This window comes from Curcuma longa, chromosome 1 (genome assembly GCF_044706935.1).
Source record: "Curcuma longa cultivar G26 ecotype Majalengka, Jawa Barat chromosome 1, ITB_CL_G26_1.1, whole genome shotgun sequence".
Lineage (NCBI taxonomy): Eukaryota > Viridiplantae > Streptophyta > Magnoliopsida > Zingiberales > Zingiberaceae > Curcuma > Curcuma longa.
In genome coordinates this window covers 2,586,763-2,596,537 of record NC_133861.1, presented here as the reverse complement: position 1 = coordinate 2,596,537, position 9,775 = coordinate 2,586,763, and the positions used below count along the sequence as shown (strand labels likewise).

General features: G+C 42.3%; 1 protein-coding gene across 3 annotated transcripts; it reads left to right on the top strand.

Moving 5' to 3' along the window:
* Window positions 1–6,912: 6,912 nt before the first annotated feature.
* Window positions 6,913–9,536, top strand: LOC141828748 (putative auxin efflux carrier component 1c). Of its 3 annotated transcripts, XM_074716177.1 has the most exons (7): window positions 6,913–7,899; window positions 7,933–8,134; window positions 8,206–8,473; window positions 8,558–8,643; window positions 8,743–8,900; window positions 9,075–9,151; window positions 9,240–9,536. In XM_074716177.1, exons 1-7 carry the CDS (start codon window positions 6,913–6,915, stop codon window positions 9,304–9,306), a joined length of 1,845 nt encoding a protein of 614 aa, XP_074572278.1. In that variant the 3' UTR covers window positions 9,307–9,536. The 3 variants fall into 3 exon arrangements, with proteins under 3 accessions (XP_074572278.1, XP_074572276.1, XP_074572277.1); XM_074716175.1 differs by having other exon boundaries at window positions 6,913–8,134; XM_074716176.1 differs by having other exon boundaries at window positions 6,913–8,156; window positions 8,237–8,473.
* Window positions 9,537–9,775: the final 239 nt, after the last annotated feature.

Genomic DNA, 9,775 nt, shown 5'->3' with positions numbered 1-9,775 from the left:
TGAGTACGTAGTCGCAGCGGAGAAATAGGATCGAAGTTTAGCTAGAGTCGACTTGAATTCCCATCTGAGTCGACTTGACGGCAGTACAAAAGAAGGGCTCGACCAGCAGCCAGAATAATTGATTCCAGCGATTCCTCCGTGCACTTTATTGAGACGTCGGCGCCCCGAGCATTCCCATACAAACCTAAAGATGCTGCTAAGCCTAATTCGCAAGAAAAAGAAGATCAAGCAAGATTCGGCTAGTTCTTTTCGGTAACAAGTATTTAATTTGTCAATTCCTGTTATTATTATCGAACTTGTGACTTTTGTAATCGTTCGACTTGTGTCCGTGAGGAACAAGTCTATTTAGTGGATTGTCTGCAGGAAACGGTCAAAAATCGTGGGCTTTGGAGTAGCAGCCTTGAGCTGTGAACCAAGTAAAAAGAATCGTGTCTGTGTTCTTTATTTTTCTGTTTCTGTACTTAGCTTCCGCAATCTATGTTTCCGCAAGTATTTATCGAAAATCGATTGAAAGCGACAACGCGCTATTCACCTCGCCCTCTAGCGCGTTTCTATAGCGCTATTCCGCAAGTATACATGATTATGACACTAACCATGTACCTTCATATCCCACGGGATGTGGGGAAAGATAGAAAGGTGTATAGGATCGATAAGAGCGCTAGAGGGGGTAAATAGTACTTATTGCTTTTTCAAGCTTTTTCGAAACGGTCGTAATAAATATCAAAAGTATGTAGCGGAATATATCGAAACATAAGTATGAGCTTGTTTGTTTTTACTTAGTTCACAGCCACTGGCTAATACTCCAGGGTCCGTAGTCCTTAACTGCTTATGTTAGGCAATCAACTAATAAACTCCTTCTCTTATGAGAAAATTCTTGCCTTTGCATAAGATGTAGGAACAATAACACTTTTATTGTCCAAAGATTTAAGTACAAAATATAAAAGATAATACCATTAAATTTACTGACAAAATGATTAGGAAGTGCATGTGATTGTCGGTGCAGCATTTCAGCATTGGCACAGCATCTCGAGAGCTTCGGTGGCCTACAGAATCATTATAGAGTAAGCATGATTTGATGATCTGGGGTTCCCCTCACAACTACTTTTATTGACATATTAAAGCTCCTAGAACTCCTTTCGGGCACTTGGAACTCCTTCCCGGTGCCTCCACGTTGGCTCGTCGATCCACTCTCGATGCTAACTTAGCATCTCCATGCGTTGGAATGCTAATGTGGAGGTTGCTGGATCAGCTTTGACTCCACCATGCCTTATCCTTCTCTTGGCGCCTAGAGCCTTCTGGGCGCCTGGAAGCTGAGGTGTCCCTAGCCAATCTTGACTCACCACCTTATCCGCTTCGCTAGCCAGAAGAGCTAATATCCCGGTGCCTGGATCCCTTCTAGGCGCTTGGACCGTCCTATCACCCCAATTGGAGCGCCCAAAACTCAAAGTTTCAGTCCCTCAATTTCTTGCTTCATAGAGTTAGCACAATATATCTTACAGGAAATTAGACAGTTTTACAACTGTCTACTCTTGACTTTTAGGTTTCTAGTGAAATCCTAGGTCAGATCAACATCTACTGTTCCCTTCAAGGGAACGCGCCCTCTGTAAGGAATCCTATGTGATAAACAAAAAATTCACAGTGGAAAAAGGATCCCTTGAGCGATCCATCCGAAAGAAAATTCATACAAGTTAGATCTACAAAATTATATCTAATAGGGTATACCTTTGTTGCGTGCCCTTTGCTTATCCTGCTTGTCCAAAGTTTGTTGGATCTCTTGCATGTTCAAGTGTTCATGCATCTATGTGTATCCACACTAACACTTACTTTTGAAAAAAATTTGGATTGTGCTAGCAACCCCTTTGGTGAGTCTCAGCCAAGAAGAAGAGAAAGGCAAGAGGATGAAAAACTAATGAATTTTTTGGATGAAAAACTCTTTTATAGTCATGCCATGAATACCAAAGGTTTTGAGACTTTTGATATTCTCTTATCAATGAATGATTAATCCTATTAATCATGCATGATAACTTCCTCTTCTTCAATGCAAGATTAATCCACATTAATCATGCATGATGAATCAACCTTCATCCATCAACTTGGTTTAATTTGAGTCTAACTCAAATTCAACCAACTTGAGTCTAACTCAAGTATTGGTCATCCAATGAGCTTAATTGTTCCTTTAGTCAAACTAAAATGAATTCATCTCCAAAATAGAATGTTATTTGTGTATGACCCAATATGTTGTTATAATGTTGGCAATGTCTCTAAAATCCATTTTAGAAATATAAGCAATGAGTGACATCTATTAATGCATTATTACTATTCAAGTGACAAAAATGTCAAGATCCGACATAACCTTCGTGACTATGATAATTTATGACCATGTCATTCTATCCTTGATATCTAGATTGATCAATGAAGCATAGACTGTGTCATCTTCTTATCAATCTTTGTATTTCTAGATCTCCAAGTAGACTTACTCAAGCAAATGAGCTCAATATCTCATATTGACTCATTTGAGCATGACCATGCATTTTATGGTCCTAGTCTAACAAGAGACCTCAAGATATCACTCCCGTTATATGGGAGGGATAGATCTCATCTACATCACTCATATCCCTCCGTATAATTCGTTACATATTCAGTGATCGCTTTTATAGTCCACCCTATTACGGGTGACATTTAATGATACCAAAGTACATAACTCCTTATGTAGGAAACCGTAGTAACTTCAGGTCTAAGGACTATTCATACCAATAGTCACATGAGAAAGTTTATGATACTCATATAACGATCCATGAAATGTTCTCATGGCGGGTCAATTCAGTATACATTTTCTAATGTATACCCATGTGTCAACTCGATATCCTATATCCATGGCTTGTGAGATCAAGTCTTCTAGTTGACCAATATGCTAGTCTCAACATATTAATTGTTAGTGTTAGCCCTTAGTGCCAATCAAGTCAATTCGAATTGAATAAGACTCGAGTTGGACTCGAGTCAAGTAGGATTGAGTGAGACTTGAGTAGGACTCAAGTCAAATTCGGATCCATTAAAAGGAGATTTGCATGATCACTTAAGAGGGGATAAGTGAGGTTTAATTGTATGGAATAAAAACTTCCATCATTAATGGGATTAATGATGGTCATTAATGGGATTAATGATGGGATTAATTAGGCTTTTCTTCCCTTCTTAGTGGTGGTTACCGAAAGTTTTTGGGTGACTCTCTATTCCCTCTTGCTTCTACCACCTTGGCCAAACTTGATTTTGTGGCTAGCATCGTAATCTTGTTCTTCTCCATCTCGGTGTTTATGTGGATACCGTGGAGGCGCGAACATACTAATCGCGCTGAGATCCGCCAACCTTTGAAGACAAAAGTTACTGTCGGGATTGCGAAGGTCTCGCATCGAAGGTAATCTCGATTCCAATAGATAGAATCGATAAACGAATATGGTTTTCGCATGGATCTTCTGGAGGGATTCCTTTTTCCGCTGCGTTTATACAGCTAAAATTATTTTTGGGCGCATATAGATCCCTACATTAATATCGTTCTTGAATATTAATGCTTGACTAGGAATGATTAAGAGTAGTGTTCTCTACATCATTTCACTATCGACTCAAACAATCGATATGATGTAGATTAGAATTAGCTACCCAAGGACATTATTATACTTAGTTATTTGGCACAAATATAAAGTAAGTATAATAACCAAAAATCCTTGTCTTTATTAATAATAGAATTTGATACAAAAGTCTCTAGTCAATCATCACATAATTGGTTCTAGAGACATTACTAACACCCTCACCTACTCCTTTCAAGAGAATTTACCTTTGCCAACCATCTGGTCCTCTAGACCTGGTTGGACATTTGCTCACCATCTGATCCTTGACCCCCAGGACTTTCCTCCGATGTCTGATCCTCGTTGGCCCATCGATCCTCTAGATGTTCGGTCCACTGATCCACCTATACTTTCTACCTGGTGCATTTATCTGTCATGTCTTCCTGCTCAATCCTATAGACTAGGACTTCTTTGCCCGGTCCTACAAACCAGAACTTCTTTACTCAGTCTCAACTAGGATTTTCTTGTGCTTCCTACACACTCAACTCAGCTTGTCAACACACAACATAACCTTAACTTGAACCCTTTGCCATGATCAAAATATCGGTTCAATTATATGGTGCTCCCTACACCAGCAATCTTCCCCCTTTTTATTATGACAATTTGGTTCAAAGTTAAGTCAAAATCTTACTTTAAAAAGTAAAACCATTTCAAAAAAATCTCAAGTATGAAAAATCAAGTTCTCCCTTAACTCAGTCTCTCCCTCTGAAATTAAGATAAACTTTAAAACTTTCAAAAATATTTTATGAAAACTTTCATAATTTCTTTCCCTACACTTTACATGGTCCTTTTCTTTATCATTTTAAGTTTTGAGGACCACTCAAGTAAAACTTAGTTTTAAAACAAGTTAATTTTTTAGAAAACACTTTATGAAAAAATGCTTTACAAAATATTTTGCTTTTAAAAGCACTTTAAAGAAATTTTCTTGAAAAGCATTAGAGAAAAAGTTTTTTCTTTACTTTTTTAGACATGAAAAATTTTTCAACAAAAAATATTTTATTTAAATTTGAAAAGTTACTCTCCCTCCACCTTTGTCATAATCAAAAATATATTTATAAGAGGTTTATAGAGTTTTAGAGAAAATTTTTTTCAAAGTGTTTAAAATTTGTAACAACTTTTTGAAACACACTACTTTGAATAAAAGGATATGCAATTGTAAGAACAATATTGAATGCAGAGTTTAAGGATGAAAAAGTTTAGGGGGCCTTGAGTCCAAGCATGATGCCTAAATTTGTATAATATATAAGCAAAAGTTAAGCATTTATGAATTCGTCCTTATTCACATGTCTAACTTATTATTACTAGTTGACTATTAAAAGATAGCAGTTTTCATTATGTTAGTCAAGTTAAGTATATATATTTTCAGCTAGTCTTTTACTGAATGAACATTTAACTTGATCAATGTGCATATGTATTTTTAGCCCAGATTTATTTTGATGCACTAATATAAGCATCTAAAACTCAGGCTTTTACCCTATAAAACATTCTATAATCTCAAAAGAAGCATAAGGGATAGAATGAACTCGATTGTAGAAGTTTGTCGATATCTTCGAAAGATTTTCGCATATTCTTTGATGTTCGGAATCTTATGTCTTGGATGCATCTTCTTTCTTCAATCTCCTGTTATCAGATGTCTTTAAATTGTCATTCCTTGTTTCCTTTTATAGTTTCAAAATCTTAATAGAGTTTTGTAAAAAATAGAGCAACATCATCAATCAACCCTAACAATCCATGATCGTGATAGCTACCACGAACAAGTTATGGATCGTGTTTTTCGTTTTGCTCAATACCAACCATGCCCATGATAGCTACCATAGGTTGATCATGATTTTTACTGTTTGTTCCAGACTAACACACTATGAGTTATTTGACTTCCAGGTGATCTACGATCATAGTAGCTTCCACAGGCAGACTGTGGATCATGCTGCTATGTATTTTCTCCAATCTTGCATCTTCAAGCACGCTCCAATATTAAGATCTTCACATCCTAGTAATATAAAATAAAATTATAGTTAAAATGAATATAAATGTTAGAAGTTTATATAAGATGTGTTCATATAACATAATAAATGTATATTAAATAAGATAAAAATATGTATAATTACACACATTAATGAAAAAGAAATCTACAATTGACTCCTATCATATAAGTTGACATAAGTTAATCCCTGGCGAAGCCAGACAATATCCTCCTGCGTCGTGATCAACTGCAGTTTCTCGATTTACCTCCTCACAAATGGTCGTGGGGCCAATCGTGTCGGGCCGCTAAGGTGATGGATTTCACGTTTTTACAAAAGACATAAGCTAATCATTTTAACAGTTGATGGAGGATAAGGACATCCTAACCTAACAAGGATATAAGATGCTTAACATGAAAGTGTTTTTAGTTCGACAAATACATTGAGAAACTAGCAACGTGGCTAGGGAGTAAAATGAAGTAAAGTTTTAAAGTGTCAAACGATTTTTTTTTAACAATGCTAAAATGTTTACTATAATTTATGATTAAAGGAACATTTTCACATGGTGAAATGTCAAATATAATTTTAAATAAAAAGTGGGGAGCGATCACTGACACGCCACCACCACTTAGCAGATGACCCCATCCTCGTCCAACCCACGCCCAATCACCGCTTTCCCTGTCCCCTTCCCTCCTCTAAATTCTAGTGGCATCGCACGTCGAAACGATAGCCAGAATTCATCACTTTGAATATTGATTCGCCCGATTTGTCTAAGGCTAAAGCCTGCGGAGGGGCTGCCCATTTCTCTCCTCCTTTTTGCAGAACAGATCCTGAACCTGGTTGGAGAGGAGGCAGCGCGTGGGGGAGCACCGAGCACTCTGCGCTAGCTCTGACTGCAGTCCGCATGGGGGTGGACCGGATGGAAAGCAAGTCCAAGACAAAGTTGTAAGTTTGGGAGTCGGAATGGAGAGGATTAATTAAATTAAAAGAAGAGGCGGTCCATGCTATTGCCTGGGAGACTGCGCGCTAGTTCTCAGTGAGCGAGCTTCCGCAAGTAGCTGTCTCTCTCCTTTCCACGAGCGCACCTTTCGAGATCATCATCGTCTCTCTCCCCCTTCCTTCATCTCAATATCTCAATCAGAGCATTTTGCCGGCTACTGCTGCTCCTCCACTCCGCTACACAAAACAAAACCAAAGCACATGCTCCTCGATGCCATCGCCTCTTGTTCCCTCTCGGCTCCGCCTCCGCTCTTTTTAGCTCGCACGACCACGCTGCCTCAGCACTGCACTGCAACAGATTCAGCTAATAGAGGGGGCTACAGCAGGCGCAATTGAAGATGATAGCGCTTTCGGACTTCTACCACGTGATGACGGCGGTGGTGCCGCTGTACGTGGCGATGATCTTAGCCTACGGATCGGTGAAGTGGTGGAAGATCTTCACGCCGGACCAGTGCTCGGGGATAAACCGCTTCGTGGCGCTCTTTGCCGTGCCGCTCCTCTCCTTCCACTTCATCTCCACCAACAATCCCTACGAGATGAACCTACATTTCATCGCCGCCGACACGTTGCAGAAGCTGATGGTACTGGCCGTGCTCGCTGCCTGGAGTCGTCTCAGCCGCCGCGGCTCCCTCGAGTGGACCATCACCATTTTCTCCCTCTCCACGCTGCCCAACACGCTGGTTATGGGCATCCCCTTGCTGAAGGGCATGTACGGCGTTTACTCCGGTAGCCTCATGGTCCAGATCGTCGTCCTCCAGTGCATCATTTGGTACACCCTCATGCTGTTCCTCTTCGAGTACCGCGCCGCCCGGATGCTCATCACCGAGCAGTTCCCCGACACCGCCGCCGCCATCGCTTCCATCACCGTGGACTCTGACGTCACCTCCCTCGACGGCCACCGGGATCTGATCGAGACCGAGGCCGAGATCAAAGAGGACGGCAAGTTGCACGTCACCGTACGGCGCTCCAACGCCTCCCGCTCCGACATCTACTCCCGGCGTTCCATGGGCTTCTCTGGAGCCACGCCGCGACCGTCAAACCTCACCAATGCCGAGATCTACTCGCTGCAATCGTCCCGCAACCCCACGCCCCGCGGCTCCAGCTTCAACCACAACGACTTCTACTCCATGGTCGGCCGCAGCTCTAACTTCGGACTCGCCGACGCTTACGGCGTACGCGGAGCCGCCACTCCGCGCGCCTCCAACTTCGAGGAGGATGCCAGTGCCGTCGCCGGGGGCAACGCGGTGGCCAAATCCAAGTGTAACTACCCTGCACCAAATCTTTCGGTTTTCAACCCTCCGACGGTAACTGCTCCCAAGTCGACTGTGACGCCGCCAGCGACGACGGCACCCAAAAAGGCCAACGGGCAAGCGGTTCCTTTGTTCAAGGCCGAGGTAGACGGTGGGACCAAGGATCTCCACATGTTCGTGTGGAGCTCCAGCGCATCGCCTGTCTCCGATGTGTTTGGCGGTGGTGTGAACAACCACCACGACTATGGCTTACCTGCCGCGGATCCTTGCGCAATCAAAGAAGTCCGGATGGCTGTTTCTCCTGGCAAAAGTGAACATCTCAACTTGTTTAAGTTTTTAAATCAATTTTTCTCTGTTTAACCAAGGAATTGGTTGCTACAGTGAAGGAAAACCGGGAGGAGTATATGGAGAGGAACGACTTCAGTTTTGGAAACAGAGGACCGATAGAGCGAGAGGATGGCGGCCACGTCGACGTGGACGAGAAGGGGCAAGGAACGGCAACCAAAGGGGAGGTCATGCGCACCGCGGGCATGCCACCGACGAGCGTCATGACGAGGCTGATCCTGATCATGGTGTGGAGGAAGCTGATCCGCAATCCCAACACATACTCCAGCCTCATCGGCCTGGTTTGGTCCCTCGTCTCCTTCAAGTACCGTCTATATCATCCACGCAACAAATTTCAAATCCTTCTTCCATTAGCACGTTTAGAATTGATTACGTCTTGACGACGCAGATGGAAGGTAAACATGCCTGACATTGTATCGCACTCCATCTCCATCTTGTCGGATGCAGGCCTGGGAATGGCCATGTTCAGCTTGGGTCAGTAGGGTTGTTAGTACCTGTCACGCTTCATCGTTTATCTTTTATAAAAACCACTGAGACACGTTGCTTAAAGATCTCTTGATGGACATTGTGCAGGGCTGTTCATGGCGCTGCAGCCGAGGATCATAGCATGTGGGAATTCGGTAGCGGCTTTTGCTATGGCGGTGAGGTTCCTAACAGGCCCAGCTGTAATGGCAGCGGCCTCCATTGCCGTTGGGCTCCGCGGCGTGCTCCTCCGTATCGCCATTGTCCAGGTACGCTTCACGCCCCCATTGTATCTTTTTGCAAGCGCAGAAGTAAGGACTCGGTCCTGTTTGTCGACCTTTTCCTCTCCCATCCCCCTTCCCATCATCTGCTGCCTCTGCTTCTGACATGCCGAATCCAACCCCATTGCCCCGCTTATTCTATGCGTTTATTTCTTTTGGCAGGCGGCACTACCTCAGGGCATTGTCCCCTTTGTATTCGCTAAGGAGTACAGCTTGCATCCTGATATCCTCAGCACAGCGTGAGTCCAGCTCTGCAACATTCTCCTCTTCTCTCCTCTCCTACTTTTTCACTATTCTCACCGTTACTCTAAATTTTTCACTTTGCAGGGTCATATTTGGAATGCTCATCGCTCTGCCCATAACACTCCTCTACTACATTCTACTCGGCCTGTGAGGACCCTGTCATGTAACTGCTCTTCCTCTCTATCTCTCTCCATAGGAAATGGCAGAATTGCTGGGCAAGATTAACGCATGCAGTAATTGACAGAAGTTGTGCTTGCCATAGTGCAGATAAATCTATTGCGACATCTTGCTGTTGTTGTGAAATTGTGTCAAATTCAATCTCAGAGAGCTCTTTCTTGTTCCCCATTCTGTTGGGTTCTTTCGGTGACTAAACGAGTAAAACATTAAAGTAGCTAAAAGGGGAAGATGATAGTGTATTGGGATCAAACATGAGAAAAAGTGGTTTCTGAGTCAAAGGGGCATAGCAATTGTATAAGCTGATAAAAATTGAAGGTGGAAGCCATAATGCGTGTAATGTACAATTGAATCTCAAGTAAAAATATAAATGACTAGTGAATAGAAATGACTTGATAAATTTTCACATGTAAATGTGTGTATGAACATGAATCGTATCTCATAAT

Coding starts and splice junctions, on each gene's coding strand:
- LOC141828748 (XM_074716175.1), top strand. CDS start 6,913: ATGATAGCGCTTTCGGACTTCTACCACGTGATGACGGCGGTGGTGCCG. Junction 8,135..8,205: donor GGCTGTTTCTCCTGGCAAAA/GTGAACATCTCA, acceptor TGGTTGCTACAG/TGAAGGAAAACCGGGAGGAG. Junction 8,474..8,557: donor TGGTCCCTCGTCTCCTTCAA/GTACCGTCTATA, acceptor TTGACGACGCAG/ATGGAAGGTAAACATGCCTG.